Source organism: Centrocercus urophasianus, unplaced genomic scaffold (genome assembly GCF_019232065.1).
Source record: "Centrocercus urophasianus isolate 14NV4802_14NV808 unplaced genomic scaffold, USGS_Curo_1.0 seq_10, whole genome shotgun sequence".
NCBI lineage: Eukaryota > Metazoa > Chordata > Aves > Galliformes > Phasianidae > Centrocercus > Centrocercus urophasianus.
The window spans coordinates 63,421,174-63,445,943 of NW_024884142.1; the positions used below are offsets into that span (position 1 = coordinate 63,421,174).

The window sequence follows — 24,770 nt, forward strand, 5'->3', positions numbered from 1 at the left end:
GAAAAGAAAAGAAAAGAAAAGAAAAGAAAAGAAAAGAAAAGAAAAGAAAAGAAAAGAAAAGAAAAGAAAAGAAAAGAAAAGAAAAGAAAAGAAAAGAAAAGAAAAGAAAAGAAAAGAAAAGAAAAGAAAAGAAAAGAAAAGAAAAGAAAAGAAAAGAAAAGAAAAGAAAAGAAAAGAAAAGAAAAGAAAAGAAAAGAAAAGAAAGAAAGAAAGAAGTGGGGGAGGGTGAAAAGGGGAAAGGAAGTTAGGAAAGCAAAACAGTGCAGAAGGGAAAAAATCTTTATGATGAGGTGCTCGGCAGGATGAAGGAACAAAAGGAAGGCTTTCTGCCTGTCTCCTGATATTTTCCAACTCAGCAAAAAAATCCATTGTGTAGCTTAAGGGGAAAAAAAAAGTTAAAGTTGAAAGCTTAGTGTGTGAAAGCAACTGCTCAACCATTGTGTAATATGGGCTAATGTAATGTCACTGTTTCCCCATGATGTAAGTTGCAATTTTTGTTCCAGTTGCTATGGTCAATGTTATCACTTTCACTTTTCAAAAGGGGGCAAAGGGGTGCACGAAGATGGTATTTTTCTTTATCCCACTACCCTTTCCCCATGCCAAAACAAATAGTTCTGTTAGGAAATATCAGTGTTGACCAGATGTCACTGACTTTTTTTTTCTTTTTTTTTTTTTTTTTCGCATGTGTCCCTTAACAGCTGGCAAGAATATCAGCTCAAATTATTCACCACAAGCACACACTTTCTGTTTGTCTCCAGATAAAGGGATTTGAAATCCTGGTTGTCAGAGAGGGGTGCTGAAAACTGTGGAATGGATTTCTTTGGGCAGAGGGAATACTTCCTGAACATCTTTAAATTAGTCAAGGATGGTCACAGCTAGCATATAAAACCAAACAGATCCATTAACTTGGCACTTCATATTATCAGAAACTGTTTTAGCCAATGATGTTTTCTTGGAACCAGAAGTGTCTTGTTCATAACAATTAGCAAATCTAAATATAGCAACACTGTTCAGTCGTGTCACCTGAAAAAAATCTTAGATGTGGTTACAGAGGAGAAGTGCAGTGTATGGATGATGAAAAGAGCACATAGATACTCTAGAATTGCTTTGGACTAGAACCGTGGGTCTGTGTTACCTTGAAATACAGTCTCTACATCTCACAAGCAGTTTGAGGGCACAAGGCAATGCTAGGATTGCAGTGGGACTGCTCCACACATAGCCCAGGTGCCACCTGGCTCAGGAGGTGGCAGTCAGGATTTGGCGAGTAACCCTATTCCACCTGGAAATGCACATGAAGGGTATGGCTGTGCACAGCACAGAAGAGGGGTTCATTTCTCCTCCTAGGCTGTGAGCTAATGGCCCTTGTCACCCGTATCAGTGAGCATCGTTGCCTTTGGCCTAACTGTAGCCTTCTATTATGTTCAGTTGTATCTACTTTTCTCTTTCAAACTGTCATAGGTAACAGATTGCTGCTGTACCCTTCCACAGTTATGACTCCATCACAACTGTATGTTTTCAGTTTACACTCAATCAAAGGTTAGGGAGCTTGCAGCCTGAAAGTGATAGCATGATACTGTTATTGGTAGCATTATCTTCAGATGAAGAAAAAACTGAGATGAGATAACTCTGAGTTTCTGAAAACAGTGAGGAAGTAAATCTCAACACTTCAGCTTTGTCTCTAAACCACAATGAACCAGCATTTTAGTTAATGCTGCATCTTACCTTTGGGGGTGATCTCAAATAGTTACTTTAGAAGAAAGAGGCAAAGCCTCTAGCCTTGGAAGAGTATGTAACATATAGAGTGTCCTGTCTTAGTTAATGGTTATATTATGCTTCAACATGTTGGGATTTGCATGCTATTATTTGTTCTCTCTAATGAAGCTATAAAGATCTTCACTATTGATAAGAGCTACGACCCTTTTCTAAAGCCTGCTAAGCTCTTGAAATGGCATCAGAATTCAGAGACAAAACTCCACTGATGAAATCTGCTTTAGCTTTAAATGCTCTAATTCTGTCCCTTTCCAGCAAGCAAGTAAAACAATTCTGTTCACTGTTCCATGCATTACTATGTTACCTTTGGTAAGTAAACGCTAGCAGTTTTTCATGGTATAGAAACCTTTCTAAACGCATAGTCACCTCCCCTGTCAGTCTCTGAAATACATTCATTTTTGACACTACTTGTTTTGTAATGTAGAAATGGGAACTGACTTCAACTTTCTGTCCATTTTATGATGCAAAAAGCTAGGACTATAGGCCACTGAAAAGGAGTCTTGGATGACCTACAGTAAGCATGCATTTCTGTATGAAATCCTAATTCCATCTGAGTTAATACCAGCATCCCCAATGACTTCAAGAGAGCCAAGAATGCTTCTTTACCTAAATTCTTGTGCTGAAGAACAGGAGATCATAGCACTCACCATGTTTTCTGAAGTAGATTTAGATGCATTAGAAAATTAGATTGTTATATAAAAATTAATGATTTAATTATTAGTGTGTTTTCCATCACACTATTTTGTTTGCTTCTCTTGATTGCCTCAAGGCATAGAGCAGATGTTTTCACTGTGCTGTTCTCAATGACTTCTAAATTACTTAATCATTGCAAAATGGTAGCAGTGGCAGCCTTTCTTATAACATTTAATCTCATCATTCCTCATGCACTTAAAAAAGACCACTTTGAGGCTAAATATACACGTCATTGGAAAGACCACCTCCAGTTACCTCATATAAACAGCAAGAGAGAGATGGATAGGTAAGGAAAGAACATGAAGAAAAAAAAAAAACAGAAAAACTGAAAAAACTAAAAAAAAAAAAAAAAAAAAAAAAAGACAAGTCATTAATCAGTAACAGCTGTTCCCAGCACCTGTTATTTATTCCTGTCATTAACACATCCTTTAGCATTTCTGACAAAAACGGGTATTTTCCTATCTGAACACACTGCGCTCTTTGGAGCATCCTCAGTACTTGATGACTACCTTTGATCTACAAGGTGCATTTGTGAATTACCTCACTATGGTAATGCAGCTTTTCTTTGTCATTTACAGGCTCTTTTTTTATTCTGGCAATGCTAGAGTTCCACCTTCATCTCCTAGCTCTGCCTCTGACTCTCTGATGGACCCTATCTGTGACAAATAGGGCTACTTCCTTGCAAGTATACAGGTGCCAAAAGATTCTCAACCACCACAACTTCCCTATGCCTAATTCTTACTGAGGCAAATGGAAATTCAAAAGGCTTACAAGCTGGAATTTGCAAGCTACAGATGTTAAATGTTTTGGTGTTGGTTTTGTCTTTGAGCCTCCAGCTCACAGCAAGCCCTGCTGAGGTCCCCTGTGGAGCAGGCAAGGAGGTTCCTCACAACTCCCCTCTGGCTGTCTCCTGCCCCTTTCCTTCCCAACACAGGAGGCTCCCAGACCTCTTCTGGGGTAGGAAAGGAAAGCAAAGCAAGGGAGTTCAGAGAACAACAAGCATTCTCCAGCAGCACTGTTCACTTTTGTCCTTTACCTGCAGGCTTCTGGTGCAGAAGCTTGGGGCAGGGGAGCCCCATTTTCAATGACCATACAAAACTCTCCTGTGCACAAGAAGAGCTTTGAAAATCCAGCCAGTCAGTTTATCTTTTGATAAATACTGATATATTTCTGCACACAATTAAGCACATCAGCAGCAGGAAAAAAATGCAAGCGCACTTGTAGTATCTGTGATGCTTGTTACCTTTTTCCACCTCTCTCTTTTTGCTTAATTAAGATCAGTCAAATCTGTTCCATGCTTGTTTGTAGTTTAAATATTGAGATTTGCAGTGGTTTCCTACCATTAGATAATATTTTTCTGCTGAAAGCCACTGCTTTCATTTATGACTGTTGAAGTTGCAGCAACATTTCTGTTAGTCTTGGGTTTTACGACGTTGTTCTAGTTAAATGCATGCATGGGGTTGGAATTAGGAGAACATTGTTTCTTTAATATAGATAGATAAAGAAAGCAGTGCATTGTATTTATCAAAAGGAAATGTCAGCAGAACTTTATAGTCTGGTAATTAGATAACGCAGATAAGTCTGCTGAGTTTGTGTGCTCACAACTGCCATTCCAGATAACACTTCCTGAAGAAAATTATAAGAACTTAAACAGCATTACACGTTTTTCATGGTTCCTTTCTTGAAGCTGGTATGGAAAGTAAAAAAGAAAATTAAAATACAAGCTACAATAAGCATGATGTGTTATCCTTCCACGTTTCTTTGTGTGTGTTCTGAACAGTCCAGCTTTGAGCAGGAGCACTGATTGTCTGTCTTTCCAAAGACACTCACAACTGCAGCAGTGGCAGCTGTGCCAGGCCGTCACCATTGTGGACAATGGAGAATTCCACAGCCCCTTTGATTCAGAGCAAGGTAAAACCAGGCTAAAGCAAAGGGCTTACAGTTTTCAGACAGGTGGCCTTTGTAAACACCCATGTTTGCATATATGGGAAACCTCATAAAGGAAAAACCCTTGGTATCTTGAAAAGGAAAATACACTAGCAATAGGCAAATTATTTTGGATATGTTGCTCAGATCCAAGTACTGAAGGCCCCATTCTCCTCTGTGTAGTTTTTTATTTCAGATGCAGATTAAGTGTTTTGACTCTATGCCTCTTGAAAACTTTCTGGAGAGGTTATAAATGGTAAAGCACTAGCCTTGAACTCTAGGAACTTATTTCTCATAATGCTTTGTGTCTTAAGCAATCAGTTACTCCTGAGAATGCCGTTGTGTAGGGTACATTAAAAGTACATATGGCCAAATCTTGCAATTTGCCTGTCTTTGACACAGCCTTCCTTGTGCCACTAGTGTGCTGCCTATGAGGGCCAGGAAATGGGGCAAGGGGCAGAACATGACTTTAAAAAATTTCACGTACTAAAGCAAAATCAAAAGTAACATACGCAACTTGTTAATGAGGTAGAATTCCCAGATTGATTCTATTTTTGAAAAGAAAAGAAAGAAAGGAAGTTTTCAGCGAACTTTCTGTCTGCTGAGAAGCGCTTGCTTGTCATTTTCTTCCTTGCTTCATGAAGAAAGTGAAACCCACAGGAGATTTTCAAGCGGATATTCCAGTTTGCCATTACTGGAAAGCAACTTTACCACTGAAAATGTCTTTTTTAGAAAATAAAAACTTGAAAACCTCCTCTAGCAGGTGAAAATTCTGGTTCAAAAATGCTCACAAACTCTCTCCAGTGCTGACACCCCAGTGATGCTGGGAGCTGGGTGGAAAAGTGGCTCCACAGTGTCTCCTGGCAAGAAGAGCAAGGCCAGAAGTTTCTCTTACTCTATCCTTTTCCATACAAAGTCCTTTCCCCTCACAAAGTTCGTGTTTCGTATTGTGAAAGAGAACAGGGGATGTCCCCTCCCAACCCTTTCTCCTGCTCAGCCCTCTGTGCTGAGAAATCACCCCAAAGAGGTGCACAGACTAACCAACACATTGCATCAGCCTGTGCAACTTCAGCCTTGTCCAAGCAGATTTAGACCTGCTGCTCTGTAGCAGCATAACTGTGCTTTGGAGAATATGGTGGTTTTACCAGTCCAGTTTAGATAAATAAACAAGGGAAAGGAATTTCTTTGCCCTGATATACATGACCTCTATTTTGACATAGCTGCATCCACAGTAGCCATTCTGTTGGTGTAGTTTTATACCAGGAGGAAGACATCACAGTCATATATAGCCCATGCATAGAGCAGGCTTTTGCGCAAACAGTGCTACCCTGAGCAGCTGACATGAGTCTGCACTGTCCCTACAGCTACCCCACAGCTGAGGCACCGCATTTCCCCTCCGTGCACGGAGCAAGGATCCTTCAGCACAGCACTCAGTGACGCTCTGAGTACATCTTTGCTGGGAAATTAAACAGTTCCTGGTCCCTTGAGCACAGTTATCTGTGCTGTTTCATTGCTGCAGTCATTCCTGCCATGTTTGTTTTCCCCTGACTCACACGGCAGGTAACAGAGACTGCCAGGCCTTAGCAGCCAAGTGAAAGAAGAGCTCCATAGGAGGGAAGGGAGCAGAGAGGATCCCATGAACAGAGGGTGATGGCCGTTTGAGCTCTGCTTTGCTTCCCACCTGAATGCTGCCTCAGGGGGCATCTGTCTTAGCACAGTGGCAGACCCTGTGCACTCAAAACACTGCAGCTGCATCCCCAGCAGGGCGTCTCTGTGCTGCCGGTATGGGGCTCATGTCTCCTCCCTCAAATGATGGATGTTTCAGTTGTAATAGGGGTCTTTATTCTGTGCAAGCATCTCAAAGCACTGTACAAAAATAGCTCTCCATCTTACAGACAAGCAATCAGACTTACGGAGGTAGGAAATAGCTTTGCTCACCTCGGAGGGTATTTTGACATTCCCCCCCACCACAGTATCCTCTGAACTTCTTGCCCACACAACCAGAGGCCCCTACTTTCCTAAGGCCCTGCAAAGATTAAGTGACCCTGGTCCAAGGTTGCACAGGAAGTCTGGAGGGAGCACTGGAAATAGAAGGGGGCCCTTCTGAGTCCCTGGGCAGCGCCCTGACCACCAGACCATCCTTCCTCTCCCAAGGTCATGCTTCGTGTCTGCAGCAGAGCCAGGAATAGTACCCAAGTTTCCTGACGCCTAGGCCCTAATGCACAAAGTGCATATATCAGTTTAAAGAGATGCATAAACACATCTTGCAATTAAACCTAAGGCATTCTGAGCCCACCACTTGCTATATTTTGAAAGCTGTGTGTGCCTCACTTCAAAAATCCCCCTCTACAAATCTGAGTGCCTGACAAATACTGTCCATGTCAATCTTGGTGAAAAACTTGCAGGATGCCACTACTCACCACCAAGATGCAGGTTTGCAGGTAGGACATAACCTGAGGGTGCCTCCTCCGGCTCCCATCCCAGGGATGAGCCTTGGGGTGGGACAGACGTGTGCTTTGCACTGTGTGAGTGCATGCTGCAGCCCTGGGATGTGCTGCGTCAGGAGGGGCACAGTGCCACGTGTCCCAGAGCTTGTTGGAGCCTTTCCAATAATTTTAATGGGTGTTGGATCAGGCCCTGAATTCTCAGCTGTCCCAGCTAAACGGCCTCCCCACACCAGCTCTCCTCTCTTTTCAGACCAAGGAGGCAGGAGACTCTGCCAACAGGGGGGTTCCTGCTGCTTTTGGGCAGCCAGCTGGCCTTCTCCTCACACGCAGGGCCAAGCAGAGTGGAACCCACAGCCACCTGTATGGCTTCTGCATGCTGCCTAGGTCATCCTTTTTGTCCTCCAAAGGTGATGGGTGCTACAATGCAGAGTGAGGATCCATTGCTCCTCACTGCATGCCTCAATTTGTTCACCAAGATCCCCAGTATACACATGCAGTTTCGGAGAACTTAGTGCAAGAAATAAATCCCGCATGAGGCAAAAGCCCCAGCCATGCTGGACAGGAACTGGAGAAGCTATTGAGATTATCTGTGAAGCTATGGTTGCAGAAAGAGTTTCAGAAGGACAAAGCCCCATTCTCCCCTTTTCCCACAGTGTCTTTTCCTCACCAAACTCAGCATATCCAGTAACTGGCACATGGAAACAATCTCAGCTTTTTGAAGTTGTCTTATCTTTACATGAAGTTGATTACATGCTGATGCTGTGCCTCCTCACCAGAGCAAGGGGCTGCATGCTTCTCCAGACCTTTGCCTGGCAGTACACTGTATACTACTTGAGTTGGTGCTGGAAGCATAACATTATCACAGAGGCCCTCAGCCGTCAGTGATTTCTACCCGTTGCTGCTTTTTATACAGAAGTAGCATTAAGAAGTCCCAGCCAAGACACTGGCGCTGGCTGTGAGAAATGCTGCACATCACAAGAGACAAGCCTGTCCCCAGAAGTCTTAGGAACAGGAAGTAACAAATGAAGTGTTTTTCTCAAGATTTGTCCAGTTTGTGAGTCTGCATTGCTTTGAGCACCCTATTGCCATACACACTGTCATGCCTGGGTCACTATGAGATTTATTGACTGATTATTTGGCAGGTGTTATGTCAGCCTTCTGCTTCTAAATACTGTTCACACCATCACAGAACATATCACAGTGACTTCATGTTGCTTTCCTCATGAAAACCTTACCTAAAAAGACACTTCGGGATAAATGAATAGGATATACTTTATTGGGTCACTGTTGGGGAACTGATCTTGTTTAAGGGTTGGCTCAGTGACAAGACCCTATAAATGGACAAGCCCCTGCAGTCAGTGCGTGTTTTCTACTGACCCCATATAGAAGTTCTAGTTGTTCTCACATTTTTGTACTCTAAAATAAGGTAGGTACATATATAATTTATAGATCACCAGTTGCCAATTGCTTGATTGTATGTGCTATCGCATGCTTTTGCTTTGGGGATAGAATTCACCTCTGCTGAATAGAATGGAAACAGACTATTTTCATCATCTCCCAGAAGCCACAGGGTGTAATCCACAGTAACTGGGGTGGAACCCACTTTAATGGATTAAAAAAACCACTATTTTTCTAGGTTTTCCATTTTTTTTCCTGGGATGGAAGAACACTTTGCATGTTTCTGAATTATCTCTGCTAATTAACAGGCACACCATAAAGGAGAGTTCATCAGGGCAAACTAAATTGGGAAATGGCCTGAGCATTCAGCACCAAAACAGTGGATGGGATCACACATTGTCCCACTATTATGGCAGCAGGCACCACGGGCAGAGTTGAAGCCAAAGATACTCGAGGCAGATGTCATAGTCAGGAGAGTTGTGGCCATTAGCCAACTCTGTGTCTTCCTATCCTGAAAAGGGAAGGGCCATGCACAGGCTTGAGTGGCTGGGGAAGCACATGTCCTATGGGTGGGCACTAAGGATCAGAGCCAGTGGGCCTCAAATGTCCCTGGACTGCAAGCATTTGAAGTTGCAGGAAACACAAAGCTGAGTCAGGACAAGCCCCATGCCTGCATTGCAATGGTGTGCATTTTTATTGCTCCTCCTTGGGAAGTGATGCTGCATGTGTTTATATATATATAGTCTAACATGACTGAGCAAACATTACTCAAGGTTTTTACAGATGTTTGCCTTTGGGTAAGAGAGAGCACAGCCATGGGTTTAATAGTTGAGAAAGTTAGGAGGGGAGGGGAGAGGTCTACACACAGCGAGTTGTTCCCCACTCTTTGTGATGGACCTCAGTGCTATCCCATCCCTATCCATGAGTCCCCAGAAATGTGTCAGACCTCTTGTTGTAAGGTTTAGTCTGGTTCATCATCTGCTGTGGAATAAAAGTAGCACTCTGGTTATCATTAATAATATTTATTTTGGAAAAATATTTTAAAAATGAATTTCTTCATTAACAAAACGGTAAAAAAAAACTCAAATAACATTTGCACAATATTCCATAAATACATTTATATACAAAAAATATAGTCACATAGACCCGAAGTGCCTTTGTACATATTTACCAAAAAATTTAAATTATAAAAAAATGAACATCACAAAATACTCAAGCTTTACAATTATCATGAAAATATTTTTACAGATTCAAAAAAATAACACACTTTTTCTCACCTAGTAAAAACACATTTTAGTATCAAAAAAGACAATAAAGGCAGTGTTTCTGTCTCTAATTCAAGAAAAGACTGGCTCATAAGAATCCAAAATATACACTTCAGGCAGTGCATGCTTCTTATGTAGTAATTAAGTCCATTCATTTAAATATATATAGAAAAGCAACTGACCATAGTGCAATGATAAAATTCATAAAAGGCAGTGCAACAGTAATCCTTGAACACAGACCCTTGCCTGGTGTCCATCTTGTTTCTCTATTTTGCAGTCACTTTGCTAACTTCAGTAGAGAACCAGCTCAAGCCTGAATTTAGTTTCTCAGCAGCAGTCAGTGAAGGAATCTAGCTCTCATTCCTCTTTCAGCAGCATTCATTGGGGCACGTCTCCTTTGAAATTGTTCTGAACAAAAGCTTTGCCATATCACGTCTGTTTTACACCTGTTGAGAGAAAACACGAGCAGAGACCAGAAGAGGTTAATAAAAAGAAAGCAGAGGACTATGAGGATACAGAGAGTTGGAACTTCACCTCAATGCCAAGCCAAAGCAGGCTCTGCAGGAAGCATATGAAAGAATGAGTCTGTAGGGTTAGTAGGCTACAACTGCACTGTAGTTATACCCATGCTGCAAAAATTGCTGTCCCTGTAACCCCCACTGGAGCTTATCTTAATCTACAAGTTTTTTCAACATCTGCAGTGCCACAGACTGAAGGTGGCCATGTTTCAGTGAGTACAGATGACTGTAGCAGCAGGTAGAATGGTTTGGCTGTCCTGACCTGCTTTGTATGGGGATCACACACCAAGACTTGTCCGACTGCCAGGTGGGATACTAACCTCAGTTGCTATGATGCACTCATCTTTCTCTTCTGATATGACGTACACCGACTGGTACTTTGTGTCCTTTGAAGTGGAATATACTGAATCTGGCCGTTTTCTTTCAGAAGTGTCGCTACTGAAGACAAAAACAAACAACACAGATCAGGTGGCTGTTACTTTACACTGCCTTTAAGTGACACACACACCTTTCAGAGTAAAGCCACCCCCTGCGCTCGAGTAAACACAATACCTTTTTAGCTGTACTGCACTTTTCTCTTCTGCCTCTGAATCATACGTTTCACACTTGGCTTCACATTTGCCATGCTCCTCTTTCACAGAGTCCTCATTCTTGAGTTCATGCACCAAATTGTAATCCACTGATGGGTATCTAACTTTGTAGCCATTTTTATCGGAGTTGTCGCTGTGAAAGTCCACTTTCTTATTTGTGTTTTTAATCTGAGTGGCACCGATGACGCTTATGGAGATGTCCTTCTCGCGCTGGCAGTTCGCCAGGTTGTTCATGGTCTCCGTTTCGCTCCTGCAGGCCTCGGGCTGGTGGTGCCTCTTCTGCACCTTCAGCCTGACGCAGACAACGATGGCGGCGCAGCCCAGCAGCAGCATGAGGACCAGAATAATCCCGGCGCACACTGCGATCCAGGGGAACTGGCTGTTCTGGCCCTCCGTGTACTTCTCGGTGAAGTCGACGATGACCGGTCCCTGAGGCGGCTCGGGGAGCAAGAACTGGCAGTTGAGGCCGCCGTAGCCCCGAGCGCACTCGCACACGTAGCGGTTGCTTCTCTCATGGCAGGTGGCCCCGTTGTGGCAGGGGTTGTGCTCGCATCTGCTCACCGGCGTGCTGCAGTTCTTCCCGTTGTATCCCGGGGGGCAGGTGCAGGAGTAGTCGTTGACCCCATCCTGACAGGTCCCTCCATTGACACAGGGGAAGGAGGCGCAATCGTCCACGTTGTCGTCACAGTGCCTGCCAGTGAAGCCAGCCTGGCACTGGCATATGTAGGAGTTCCCCAGATCAACGCACTGGGCTCCTGCAAGATGTGAAGGGGACGAAGGTTGAGCGGTGTGTGCTCAGACCCTCCCCTCAATACACCCCAACTGCTGCTCTCAGGACCGCTGTCACAACCCAGCGCTGAAAAAAGCTACTGTTTTGGGAGGCCACCTCCATCTTTACCAGATCTGAGCTAAGACAAAAAGTACCTTTTTTAAAAGAAAGGTATTTCTTAATCAAATATATTTTTCATTCAGCATCCCATTCCCTTTTTGACATTTCATCTAGCTGGGACTATGAAGCTAGTTCAGATCAGGTTCGCACCATGATCTCACATTACAGAGTTACAGTGACGATGAATGAGGAGGGTTGCAATAAAGAAAGTTTTAAATACTTCAATCAAAACAGGAAGATTGCAATTGCTGGATTATAATTAATCATACTCAGTGTTTGTATGGCCTCAAAGAGTCGTTATAAATATAATCCTCCACGCCTATATGCATGAAGTTTCAGGCCAAGTTACACAGCTACAGTAATCCCTTAAGAAAACACTATCTGAAGTGCTGACCCATACCACATCATTCGTTTTTAAGTACAATTCCTCCATGGAGTCAACTACTGACACGACATGGTCTAAGATTTATCACTGGGCCTCATTATGAGCCCTAGACAAGAAGCCAAAGTGACTGGATGGTCTCCTTTTAGAATGTCACCATAGTATGTTTGGCCTTACCATTAGCACAAGGGCTGGAACTGCAGTAATCGATTTTCTTTTCACAGTTGAACCCAGAATAACCCAGTGGGCAGCGGCAGCTGTATCCACCATCAGGGTTGTCAGTGCATCGCCCTCCATTGAAGCATGGTCCATCAGCACAAGTCATTGCACTCAGCTCACAGTTTTTACCATAGAAGCCTGGGGGGCAGGTACAGGAATAGCTGTTCTCGAGATCCTGAGGGGAAAACATGATAAATGTCCAAAATATTTACCTGAAGTTGTTTTAAAATACAAAAGAGAACTTCAAAAACAAGCAACTCAAACTTACAGTGCAGCTTCCACCATTCTTGCAAGGGTTGGCATCACATTCGTTGATTTCAATCTCACAGCTGGAGCCTGTGTACCCAGGTCGGCAAGAACAAGTGTAGCTCCCCTGACCAGTGTTGGTGCATGTGGCACCATTCTTGCATGGCTTGTGGTGAGTGCAGTAGTTCAGGTCTGTGAAAGATATAAAAAAAAAAAAAAAAATTATAAAAGAGAGAAATCAGTCAAAATGCTTGCTCATTTGTAAGGCTAGCAGAGCATGCATGAGCTGGAAATAACTGCCCGTTTTCTGCTTTTGGAGGAAGATGTTCAGGCAAAGCCCTAGAACTTACCCTGGTTGCAGAAAAGGCCGCCCCAGCCTTCCTGACAGTTGCACTGCCATGGCTGCTGACAGGTACCATGTAGGCAGCCGGGGTATCGGATGCATTCATCACAGTATCGCCCCTGCCAACCCACTCTGCACCTGGAAAAAAAATAAGAAAAAAAAAAGTCAGCAACAGAGTCTTGTCAGATTTAGGCTTCTCACATTTGGAAACCCTACTGCAAACTCTGCAAACACACTGATGCCAGGTATCAAGTTTCCTAAAAGCCTTCAGTGATCCTTCATCTGAGAAAGTGACCAAATCCAACTGCAGCATCAGCTTTCATCAGCCCCAGCTACCTCTTGCACTTCCTCAGATAGAGCTGTGGTTGCAGGTAGTTAATTTGTTTACTCTAATAACAAACAGCCAAACCTTACGCATAGCGCCGTAAACTCATTAGGTTAATATTAATGGCACTGATGTTTGACCTGTAGATTAATAACTTGATCTGGCATCACCTGGATTGCTTGAATTACTATCTAAGATAAAGAAAGGCGTTTAAGCTGACCCTTGCAGGACCGCTGCTTCCAAGCTAAAGACAAAGAAAGGAGGAAGGGGGGAGCAGAAAACTTACTTGCATTCCCCAGGTTTGTCACAGAAGCCGTGCTGCTCATCACACCCAGGCAAGCAAATCGCTGTGAACAGAGGAAGGAGGGAAGGATTGAGCCTGAAGGCCCACCACCTCCCCCTGCAGAATACCCTCCGGAGAGCACCCTGTGGGTGGGGGGCCAGGCAGTTAATAGCAGCTGAGTTAATCTCTGGAGCCTGCAGGAGTATTGATCTCGCCTGGTAGCCGGGCACTTTACTTATCGCCAGGGATGAGCATTCTTCTTAATACAGTTGCACACAGACAAAAGAAGGCTCACAATTGCTGCCTTCCCCGCAGCCCCTCGCCCCCCTTCCCTTCCCAGCGAGGGTCAGAAGTCCTTTTTTCCAATTCTACGCACATAGCTCCACCTCTTAATATCCCCCGAAAGTGTGTGTGCAGATAAGAGTGGACAGCTGGTGTGCAGGGTGCCAGTGCAAGACAGCTGCTCTATTGTCTATTCTCTCCCAGCAGCTGCCCCGCTGCAACAATACCCCCGGCCCCGGAGCCAATGGGGCCGGTGCCGGCGGCCGGGCAGCCTATCCCTGCCCACGGCTAATCTATGGCACGCGCGTGATTTCGCTGCAAAAACTTTTTTTCTTATTCAAATAAATAAGTCTAAAGTTCTTCCTCCCTCCTCCCCCCCGCTCGGAACAGGGGCGGGCAGCTCCGGGCATGGTGAGGAGGTAAGCGGGCCAGCGGGAGGGAGGAGAGGGGAGGGAGAAAGGGACTTGTGCTCATTACTTTGCCTGGTTATGGAACTCATTAAGCAGGCACTGCAAAGTTTTAATTCAACAAAGCCAGCCGGAGACAATGGCATGCAAGGGGAAGGCGGGGAAGTGGGGAGTGAGCAGGGAGGGTAGGGGGGAGGGGAAAGAAAGAATCGGTGCTGATAATCAGATCGCCTCAAAGTTGGAAAGAATGGAGCCGAGGGCAAGGAGACGGGAAGCAGTCTGCCACTGGGAGCTCGGCTCGCTAACGGGAAGACATTCTTTTCGCATGCACACATAAACACAGCTCGGGAGCCGCGTCCTCCGCACAGCGATGGGCAGCGCCGGGCTGGGCGGCGGGCAGAGCGGTGGTGCGCAGGCATCCCGAGTGCTGACAGCACCGAAAGGGCTCGTTATCAAAGGGCTTCCTCTTCCCTCCCCTTCCCGCCCCCCCGTCCCCCGGCACAGCCGGGACAAGCACTTTTGATCATGGGAAAGGTTCTAGTTCCTATTTAAAATGCTATCAAAGGAAATGAAAGCTCTTTTGCCTGCTGCTTATTGTGCAACATCGTAAGATGAACTGTTAAATGCATCTTAGCAGCCACGAGTAGTGTGAGCAGTTGGTCTGGGCCGGTGATAGCAGCTCAGCTGGGACCACAGTGCTTTATGGACTGTGACTATTCTCTCCCTGCCTGCCTGGAGGGCTCACCCGGTGTCATCTGCCAGCACGCCTCAGTGTGTGCACACAGAATGCCACCACACACCACAGTGAGAGCTGAGTGTCCGTCTGTCTGTACTACACAGCTGTGTATCTACAGAGGGCTCCTCTTGTAAAACCAGCAGTACCTTGCAATCATGACCGCCTGCCCCTCTGGGATGTGCTGACTGCCCCAGCTTTCCCTGCTGTACCAATACATTGCACTCCTCAACAACTTCAAGCTTGGGCTCACTCAAAACTCGTGTCCCATGACCTACTCCTGCTGGTAACAGTGATCACAGCAACGCTACAGGAGAGTGATGGGGAAGAAGCTGAGTGTTTTGGTGACCCCAGATGCACTCCCCCTGGCAGTGGCAGTGTGTGAGCATCCCAAAGAAGAAACATATAGTCTGAAGGCCACAGAGGACATCTTGGATATCCCACTGCTCTTGTCAGTGCAAAATGGGAAGACATCAGGCCACAGCAATCCTACTTCTAGCCCTGCCATGGGGATGCTCCCAAAGCTGAGGTCTTTAGAATCATTTCAGATGGAATGGACCTTTAAAGGTTATCTAGTCTAACTCCCAGGTCCTCTCCTGGAGCCACATACCCATGGATGTGATACATCCCCAAGCAACTGCTGAACATGTTGCCATCAGCTTGGCAACTGAGTGAACGAGTGACGTTGGCGCTGCCATTTTGTTAGCCTGAGATGTGGCTGCTTGAGTCAAGTTTCTGTGCTAATACTGAGCACTGCCTATACCCCACATGGATGAAACCTGAACCTAGCAACGTGCACACCTGCCTAGACCCCTCTCCATGGAACTTGAAGTTAAAGAAACCCCTCCCCCATCCCCACGAGAGCTCAGGGGACACAAAGGGGACACTCACGCTCAGTGCAGTACTGGCCCTTCCAGCCGGGGTTGCAGACTTTCTCGCCACGCTCTCCACAGGTGAAGTGACCAAAGGCATCATCACGGGGCCGGCAGAAGACAGAGCAACCTTCCCCGTAGTAGTGCTCATCACACACAAAGCGGTAGGAGTACTTGAGGTCGGTGCGGCCGCTGCTGTGCAGGTCCTGGGACCACTCCTCACCCACCGCCAGGTGCCTCTGCGTGGCCAGGCGGCTGATGAGGCGCTCGGGGTTTTCTGCATGAGAGCGGAGAGATGAAGGATAAGAGAGCCCGAAGAGGGCAGAGCACGGGAAGATGCTCAGCGGGAGGGAAGCACGGGGAGAAGGGAGCGCAAAGAGAAGGGGTCCGGCGCTGGGCCCGGTACCTGTGGTGAGGTCGTCGGGTGAGTCGGTGTGCAGAGCCTCGATGATGAGCGAGAAGGTGCCCTGGGGAAAGAAGGAGCACAGACAGCCGTGAGGGTGGGCACTGCCGGAGGGGCAGCGCCGCGCCCGGAGCCCGGGATGGGCCCCCCGCCCCAACACTTACGGGCCAGGTGAAGCCGAAGGGGAAGCGGATGGGGTTGCTGAAGGCGGGGTCGGCGCCGCCCGCGCCGTCGGGGACGCTGAAGGAGTTGGCGCCGAGGACGGGGGTGATGGCGCTGCCGTAGGTGCAGGGAGGCTCGGGGGAGACGCTGGCCTGGTAGTGCTTCAGGCAGACGCGGAAGAAGGTCTTGCAGTCGCACTGCTGCAGCCCGGCGCCTCCGGGGCCGCCGCCCCGGCAGCAGTTGCGGTTGCTGAGCAGCCCCTTCTTGTTGACAAACTCCTGCAGCTTCAGCTCGAACACCCCGGAGCCGTCAACCTGCCGAGCACAGCGGCCGTCAGCCCGCGGAGCGGCCCCTGCGCGTCGGGCAGCAACCGGAGGCCCTCCCCGCTCCCTCTGGCCGGGCCCGTCGGGGGTCGGCAAGCGGCACTTACCTGGTATCGGCACAGCAGCGCCGAGAGGAGGGCGAGCGTCAGCAGGAAGCGGCTTCCCATGGCGGAGGGGCAGCGCTCGCGTTCCTGCCCCTGTGTCTTCGTGGGGGGAAAGGAAGAGTGTCTCTCGGGGAAGGAGAAAGAACGGAGGGGCCACAACCGCCCCGCAGAGCCGGAGGGGGTACTGTCCCGTCTCCTGCTTTCAGGAGGGTCTCTGACTGTTATCCCCCTACCGACACCTCTAGGTGCAGCCCGGCGGCGGCTGACAGCTCTTTCGGATGGCAAAAGGAAAAGAAAGAAAAAAAGAGGAAAAAAAAAAAAAAAGTTTTAAGATTAATCTGCTAATCTTGCCCAATCCACGGTGCTCCTCCTCCAGGAAGAAAATAATAACAATTTAAAAAAAATTAAAAAAATTAAACAAAAGCAACTTAATTCCCAACGGAGGCAGAGAAGAGGCTTCCCAAGGAAGGTCACAAATCGGCGCTCTGGCAATCCCTCCGCAGGGGCAGCGCGGGGCGGCAGCGGCAGCGGCGATAATTCCCGGAGCGGTGCGGGGCGGCTCTGCGCGGCTCTGAGCGGCTGCGCTCGCCCTGCGCACGTCGGGGCTGGAAGGTGTCAAGCGGCAGCGGCGGCAGCGGGTCACGTTGGAGCCTTGATCCTTTTTCTTTTTTTTTTTCTTTTTTTTTTTTCTTTTCTTTTTATTGTTTTTATGTTTTTAATTGCAAAAGAAGCTCCCGCTCGTTCGTTGTTGTGGGCTGACTTTTGTTTTGAGAGGAATCCCAGCCAACACAAATAAGCTCGTGTCTCAATAGCGGCGCACGGAGCGTGTCCGGGTGTGCTCCTGCGGGGGGGCAGGGGGTGCCCGCTCTGCGCCGCGGCCCCGCGGCTCTCTCCGAGGGTGAACGCGAAGGATCTGCCTCTCCGTGGGCGCCGGCCTCCCTTATATCCCGCCGGCCGCCCGCATGCCTAATGAGATGCAAATGAGCAGCCCCCCAATCTGGCTGGAGCTGTCACAAAGGAGCCACTTTTCCAAACCCTCCTCTCAATGGATCGCCAAATGGTCAGTGAGCTGTAAAATGTGCAACCCTCCTCCCCCTCCCCTCCGCGCTCACAAAACGTGCTCATTTACATTCCTACAAATTCGGGAACCGCAAGAATCCCCCTTCTGCTACGGGGAGAGGGCGGCACCCCCGCCGCACCGGGCAGCGGCCCCGGCACCTCCGCCGCCACCGCCCCGACAAGCGCCTCGGAGACCGCGGCCGCTGCCGGGGGGCTCCGCGGGGCCAGGGACGGTGGGCGGCAGCGAGCCGCAGCGGTGGGAAGCCGATCCCTTTCCTTTCGCACCGCATTTCCCCCGACGTCGGCGAGATGGGCGGGAGCGGGGGGCGAACGGCGCGACCCCGAGTCGAGTTTGCCCGTCTTCGCGCTCCGCTCGCAGCCCCCGTCCCGGCAGCGGAGAGGAGGCCCGCGGGGTCCCGGCGGGGCCTGCCGCCCCCCCCCGGCCCCGGGAGCGCCGCCGGGAGCGGTGAACGGGGGCTGCGGGGGTTACGGCTCCCGTCTCCACGAGCACCGCCGCCGGGAAGAGCTCCCCTCTCCGCCCCGGTCCTGCACCCCTCTATGATTATTATCATCATCGCCAGCAACCTCGGCCTCTCTCCCTCTCTCTCTCTCTTTCTCTCTCTCTTTTTTTTTTTTTTTTTTTTTTTTTCCTGCTTCAGCTTAGTAAAAAGTGAGTTTGGTGTGTGTCGTTCGCGTGGCTGTCATTAAGGCCGTTTGTTATTGTGTGAGGGCTGAATCAGTTAGCTCTTTGTGCTCTCAGCTGTATGGTAATGTAGACAGCACCTGCTCCCTGCACAATGCGAGGGAGAGAAAGAGCTCCCCTCGGCGCACGCTGCTGCCTCTACAACAATGTCCGCACATTTTTTAAAGAAATCCCTTCCAGCACTTCCCCGCTCCGTGGAGGGAAAAAAAAAAAAAAAAAAAAAAAAAAAAAAAAAGGACGACTTTACCCCAACCGTCACCTTATTATTTTTTTACATATCCGTCAGACACTGGAACTTTTGTTCTGGTCGTAAAAACATCGCGAGGAGTTCGGTGGCGAGGAGATAGAGCGGTAGGGACGATTTCCCTTCGAGCATCTCCCCAGTGACGGATGCGATCGGGGATAAAAGTTTTGCGGGCGGCTCTGGCACGGGGTCTGCCGCTTTGTCGGGCCCTCTACGAAACACCTTCGGCCTCGGGTTCATTAGGATGCAAGGTGTAACTGTCTCCCTAAATGTCATTTTAATTGTAACAGAGCATTTCAGCGCAGATTAAGCTGGTGTGCGAAAGGAGAGGATTTGGCTACAATAACCTCACTGTAGGTATGCCGTGCTCAAAGCCTTATTATGGCGACTTTATTGGGTGGGAACGTGCATTTGCATGGCGAAATGTGACTTTCATTGAAGCAGATGTCTTGATCACAAATTATGTTACAATGCGCTAGGAAAAAAAAAAAATCTTAAAGACTCCTTAAAGTAAAAGCATCGGGTAATACCAATTAAAAGAAAATCGCTAATGAGCCCATTCAGCTCCGTTCACTGCCTGCTCCTGGACCTCCGCTGCCCACGCGGCTGTGCAGCCTCGGGATCCAGGCGGGCACTGCCTTCTCTCCTGTAAACCCAGCTCCGCTCCAGCCAGCCACCTGCACGCAGGTACCCGAGGAGAAGGCTGTTTTCCTCCGTCCCGGTGCTCGCAGGCTGCTCTGTGCCGGAATGTTTGCGTTTCCCCGTGCCTGGCCCGAGGATGCGGCCGGGGGCGAGGCTGGGTTGTGCCCGGCGGCGGAGCGGAGAGGGCGGCTGCTGCGGCCCCAAGCGCACATTGCTTTTGCCACCTAGCGACAGTGCCGCTCCGCCAACTTGGCTGCGGCGTTATCCTCGGAAAGGGGAGGAAGAAAAAAACAACAACAACAAAAAAAAAAAACAACAGCACATCCAGCATCCCTCTGTATCGGGTTTACCAACCGAGTGGGGTGGAGGGGTGGCAATATCTGAGATCCGAGGGCGGATGGATCTGCCGAAGATCGCTAAGGATCTTTTAGCCTAGGAGAGGTATAGAAAGTTGGTCCGTGAGCATCCCCTTGCTTAAGAAAGTGGAAATAAAAAGTTCCACGCGCGAGGGCTTTCACCCAGCAAAGAAAAAAAAAAAAAAAAAGCCCCGTAAAACCGTGCCCCCGAATCGCGACCACCCCCCCTTCGGCACCGGGTATTTGTTAAACTGACGTGGCACAGATTTCTCGATTACCGCTGCTGAGCGTGACTGAAAGGCGCCGTGAGAGCCGGCAGGATCCTGCCCACGGCGCTCATTCTTCTCCGGCTTAATTTATGCCACGCGATTCTGTATTGGGGAAATCAAGCAGAAAGCTCCTTTTTCTGCTTTTTTCCCCCCTCTCCCTCTCTCTTTCAGATGCCGGGCTAACGGGGAGACTGTTTAACTTAAGTGTTTCTATAGGAGGCTGTTGTAGTTTAACTCCTGCCCACCAGTAGCTGAGGCGAACAAAGGAGGGACTCGAGGTCTAACTATTCATCCATTCTCTGCACTTTAATTTTCATTGATTTTGAAGACAAGGGGACTCCTTAGGGATTCTCGCTGAAGGGGGATGACACGCCTTTAGACGCGATCAGCCCCCCAGCCAGCCATCTGCTCCCAACCAAATGGCGCTTTTTCGCTCCCAACCGCGTGTCTCCGCACCCCGCTCCCCCGGGCCGCCCCCGCGGAGGTGCGCGCTCGCGGTGAGCAGCGCGGGGGCTGCGCGGTGACACCCCCCCCCCCCTCCCCCCCGGCCGGGAACGGCTGGGTTGCCGCGTTCCCTCGTGGATCGTGCTCCTTTCGGCAAACTCGAGGATGGGAAAAGTCACTTCAAATCGGGGAGGGAGAGCTGAGGATGAAGGCCTCCCCCCGACCCTGCCTTCTTCCCGGGGCGGGGGGGGCCGTGGGCATATGGCGAACGGTGCCTACGTGTGGAGCTATGTGTAGCCGAGTGTGCATAATATTTTAATTAGCCCCCCGGCCCCTACGGAGGCATGCGTGAGGCCACAGCCCCGTGTCACCTGTCCCGGGCATCCCGGTCCTCCCCGGTGCCGGGCGCTGGCATCGCGCTGCCCCGGGCGGTGCTCGGCCGCCGCCGGACCCTGCGCACGGTGCCCCGGGGCCGCGCCTGCCGTGTGCGGGAGGGGATTACGGAGTTCTGCATGTAGGTTAGCCCAAAGTTGCAAAGGCATGTGCTGATTAGAATAAGAATGGGCAGTCGCGTGGCTCAGCTGGCACACAGCGAGGCCAGATGATAGATAAGCAGCTCCGGGCCTTCCCTCCCCCCCAGCCCCCTTTTTCAAATCGCAAATCATCTGCTCCGGCCCTATCCTCGCCCCTCATTTCCATGACAATGGCCGTGTGTTTACCTGTGATCCCAGGACCGGCGGGGCATTCCTTTGTCTCCCGATGCGATTACCACAGCCAGCTGCTCTCCAACCCATCCCCGGGCAAATCCCGAAGTGGCCCCTATATGTGTTTTACCGATGGCACACGAGGAGAAAGTGAGCCCCCCCTTCTTCCCCCCCCCCCACCCCGTTCTCCTGCGCTCCGCGTTTGTTTGGGTTTTCTCCCTGGTTCGTCTCTGACGAGATTTCGCTCGTGGGAAACCGCGAGGGATAAAATTGGCCGCTCGTATGTGTGTGCTTTTCCAAAACGGGACGGATCGGGGTGCACATCCTTTAGGGGTACACGGAGGGAAGCGGGAAGCAGCGCCTGCTGTGAGGCTCCGGGGACCTCATACAGGGCTCCCCGGCTCTTTCCCGTGCCTCAGGCCCTTGGGCTCCCTCCCTAGGAGAGATGCCTTCTCCAGGGTGCCTAGACTGCACGAAAGCCCACTTCCCAGCAACCCACCTATCTGCTGAAATCTCCTGCCTCACTTCTGCAGAAGGGATGTGGGGACAAATCACTGCATCTCCGGGGTCCACTTGGGTGCAGTTCAGTCCTACTGCAACTGCCTTTCTCCTTCTTAACCCCACGCTTGCTCCCCACCCCAGGAACTGGGAACTGTATGAGGAGCACCCACGGTGCCTTCCAATTAGAGGAATAGCCAGGACAAACCTGCAGCCCCCATAGGGCTGGATAAGGCCTTCCCTGGTTCTGAGGCCATGCAATGGGAGGCATGAGCAGGCTGACATCGTGCAGACAGGGAAACTTATAGTACTTCTCAGAAAAGTGCTCTGCACATTGGCAATGAGGCTCTTCTCAGCAGCAGTTCTTAATGCATTCACCATTTCACCTAAGGAAACCCCCTCTTGTCTTTTCACTGGTTTTACTTATCATCATTATAAGCCAGAACCCCAAAGAGTGTCTGCAAAGTGCTCCCCCAGCCCTGCTCCCTGCCTGCAGCCCTGCTCCCTGCGTGCCACTGTACTGTACCATGTTTCATGCATGAGGGGTTTTTCTGTCCCCTGAGGCCCCCATCCCTCACCACCCCCCCCCCCCCCCCCCCCCCCCCCCCCCCCCCCCCGCTCAGTGCACACACTGTGTGCTGGCTGCAGCGCAGAACCTGCTGCTAATAAACCTTGAGGGGGGTAGAGGTGGGAGGAGGGGGGAGCAGAGGGGGCAACAGTTTGGTTGTATGTTTGCAGGGCTCTCTGAGCCACTTCCAATTTGTGTTGTTTTTATTTCTTCCTGCATCTCTGCGCGGGGGAGAGGGCTTTTGCAGAAGGTGATTATGAGGCAGAGGATGGGTACGGATGGGGCGGGCCGTCCTTTTGGAAATGCTCTCCGCTTTTCTTAGAGCATCTGCCCGGAGACGAACAGATGTGGGCACCTGCGGTGACAGGCCACATATGCTCCGTCCTATTCACAGGCATTCAGACACAGCCACAATGGCCAGGCTTTGTGCACGCCGAGCCACCAAATATATTAATCTGCGCTCCCCAGAGCACCGCTCTGGTTAATTTTTCCCTGGCAATAACATCAGATCTCAGCCTTCCTCGCTCCCCTCCTTCGCCTGAGAACATGTGGAGCTATCCAGGCCCCACCTGTTGGCTGCGGGCAGAGGTGGGCATGCAGTGGGGACACGGGGCTCCCCGCGCACCCCAAGCATGGCAAACCCACCCCCACCTCACACAGCCCGCTCCCCCACGGGGTCCCAGAGGTCACTTTGTTGGTCAAAATGGCATCAATCTCAGATGCAAGGCTGGGACTTTATTTTTTTAACCAAATCACTTCGCTGCCCGCCCTTGTCATCGCCCCCTCTAGGGTTTGTTTTGGGGCACAGTGTTTGGGGGACAGCAGGCCCGCGGACGAGTCCGAGACCCTCCCCATACCCCAGGCCGCCATTGTGATGCGAGCGGACCGCTGCAGCCGTCGGACGGCACCGCAGCCTCCGATCCGCAGCTCCTCGGGCCCGGCCCGGCCGCTGCGCGCATGCGCGGCTCCGCCCTGGGAGAAGCGGAAGCGCCTGTTCGGGTCAGTGGTGGGGGCGCCGCGCAGTGCTGGTGGGGCGCTGGGGGGTGAAGGCGAGCGGGGTCCCGCTCCAGGCCGGCAGCATGCCCGCCCGCGGGAAGGGCTCGCTGCGCGGCGGGCTCGCGCCTCGACCGGGTTGCTTACTGTGCCCGGAGAGCGGCGAGGCCACGGGGGGTGGCGGTGCGTGTGAGCGGGAAGTGGTGGGCTGTGCTCCTGGGGCGGAGTGCTGCTGGCTGCCCTGGGCATAGCATGCGTGTAGTAGGTTGGGGGCTGGCAGAGGCCGTGGTGTAAGGATACTCAGAATCTTTGGGCCTATACAGCGCTTAGAGGGAAACTGGCTATTTTGGGTCATGGAGGATTTTTTTATTCCCCTCTAGTTCATGCACTTGGTAGCTTTGCAGCTAAAGTCAACTGAGATGTCTGTCTCACAAAAGTAACAAGCATCCAGCTTTCATTGCACAAAATACGTTTTCCTCTGTTAAGAAACGTAAGCATTCCAACATAAAGTGTTTTAGTCCTACTTTTTCGTGGATTGGACTAGATGATCTCCAGAGGTCCCTTCCAATCCCAGTGATTCTATGATTCCTCCAGTTGTGCTAAGGAATCCCTGACAGAAGCACTCTGGGCAGAATGTTTGCCTTTCCTTTTCAGACACTGAATGAATTAAACGTGGCTCCTCCTTAACGTGGACGTTTCTGTTTAGTGGTGGAACAGGGTGGGTGGAAGAATATAAAATCCTCAATTTTTTTAGTGACTTTTTCAGTAAACGTGTGTGGTCATGTTGAAATGGCAGTAGCGGCTGATATTCTTGCTTATATGGCTGGCTGTTAACTGCCTCTTAATTAAACTAGGTCATTACTGGTCATGGAGATTTTTCTGATAGTGATGATAATAATATCATAGATTTGCATGAGGTCTTAGGAAAGAATATCTTCAGATACAGGTGTTAAAGGTGGGGAAAGTGTCTCTTTCAGTTGCATATGGCATGGTATAGCTTGTAAGTTGTTTACTGTACTTCTTGCTCTAGCTGCATAGCTGCTGGGGACAGAGTCTGCACTGATTCCTAAATTTTTCTTGGACATGATGCGTTACTGCAGAAGTAAGATCTGCTATGGCTTTTTACGTCTCTGCAGTGAGTTTGAAGGGTGAAGATCTTCACACCCATTGCTAGTTCTCCATGGAAAGTGATTAAAAGAGATAACCTTCCAGGACTCAAATCATTCATAATCAGAAGCGTATCTTTCCTGGAAAGCAAATGGCTGGACTGTTAAGGGGTATACGCAGGTATCACTGCAAGGAAGTAGCATCTCAGAGAAAGCAGTGCCCTACCTTGCATACTTGTACAGCAATGTGTGTGATTTATGCATGTTCCTGTGATTTATGCATGTTCCTTTCTGATTCTTCTAACAGTGATGTCTGTTGTATATTTCGAGGTCTTATTACACGTGCATTTGTGTATTTCATCTTGCATTGAAGACTGTGGCATTCAAAAGCTATATCTGAAAGGCATCTAAATATTTAAAACTTCAAGGGAGAAGAACTCAAAAATACCTATAGAAATTTCCAATTGCAATACTTCTGAATTCAACTTTCTCCCTCCCTCCCCCCCCCTTTTTTTTTCTTCTGTATATCACAGACATGTTTATTGCAATCATGGAACTGTTAAAATTGGAAAAGATCATCTAGTCCAACCATCCACCTACCAAT

General features: G+C 49.2%; 2 protein-coding genes across 7 annotated transcripts in view; one reads left to right on the forward strand and one right to left on the reverse strand.

Annotated features, from left to right (window-relative positions):
* Positions 1–9,335: 9,335 nt before the first annotated feature.
* Positions 9,336–17,149, reverse strand: DLL1 (delta like canonical Notch ligand 1). 3 transcript variants are annotated; one of them, XM_042809392.1, is made up of 11 exons: positions 16,584–17,147; positions 16,156–16,467; positions 15,995–16,055; positions 15,608–15,865; positions 13,298–13,358; positions 12,694–12,824; positions 12,366–12,535; positions 12,056–12,272; positions 10,570–11,362; positions 10,338–10,455; positions 9,336–9,945 (listed from the first exon to the last, which is right to left on the reverse strand). In XM_042809392.1, exons 1-11 carry the CDS (start codon positions 16,641–16,643, stop codon positions 9,940–9,942), a joined length of 2,187 nt encoding a protein of 728 aa, XP_042665326.1. In that variant the 5' UTR covers positions 16,644–17,147; the 3' UTR covers positions 9,336–9,939. The 3 variants fall into 3 exon arrangements, with proteins under 3 accessions (XP_042665326.1, XP_042665318.1, XP_042665309.1); XM_042809384.1 differs by having other exon boundaries at positions 10,338–10,452; positions 15,608–16,055; positions 16,584–17,149; XM_042809375.1 differs by having other exon boundaries at positions 15,608–16,055; positions 16,584–17,148.
* FAM120B (family with sequence similarity 120B) overlaps positions 13,926–24,770 on the forward strand; it is a 58,567-nt gene continuing 47,722 nt past the window's right edge. The window contains exon 1 of one of the 4 annotated variants that reach the window (XM_042809414.1): positions 13,926–13,995. Coding sequence is in view for 1 of the 4 variants with exons in the window: in XM_042809404.1 (XP_042665338.1) it covers positions 24,144–24,162 (19 nt within the window). In the remaining 3 variants the exon portion in view is untranslated. Of the gene's footprint in view, positions 13,996–17,512; positions 17,641–23,016; positions 23,067–23,793; positions 24,163–24,770 lie in introns of those variants that run through there. The other 3 variants (XM_042809423.1, XM_042809431.1, XM_042809404.1) reach the window with 3 other exon arrangements.

What these genes read in the sequence shown, in the direction of transcription:
- DLL1 (XM_042809375.1), bottom strand. Translation starts at nt 16,643, where the DNA reads ATGGGAAGCCGCTTCCTGCTGACGCTCGCCCTCCTCTCGGCGCTGCTG. An exon ending in GACAAACCTGGGGAATGCAA is followed by an intron (nt 12,825 to 13,297) that starts GTAAGTTTTCTG and finishes TTTTTTTTCCAG; the next exon opens with GTGCAGAGTGGGTTGGCAGG. An exon ending in CGGCCTTTTCTGCAACCAGG is followed by an intron (nt 12,536 to 12,693) that starts GTAAGTTCTAGG and finishes TATCTTTCACAG; the next exon opens with ACCTGAACTACTGCACTCAC.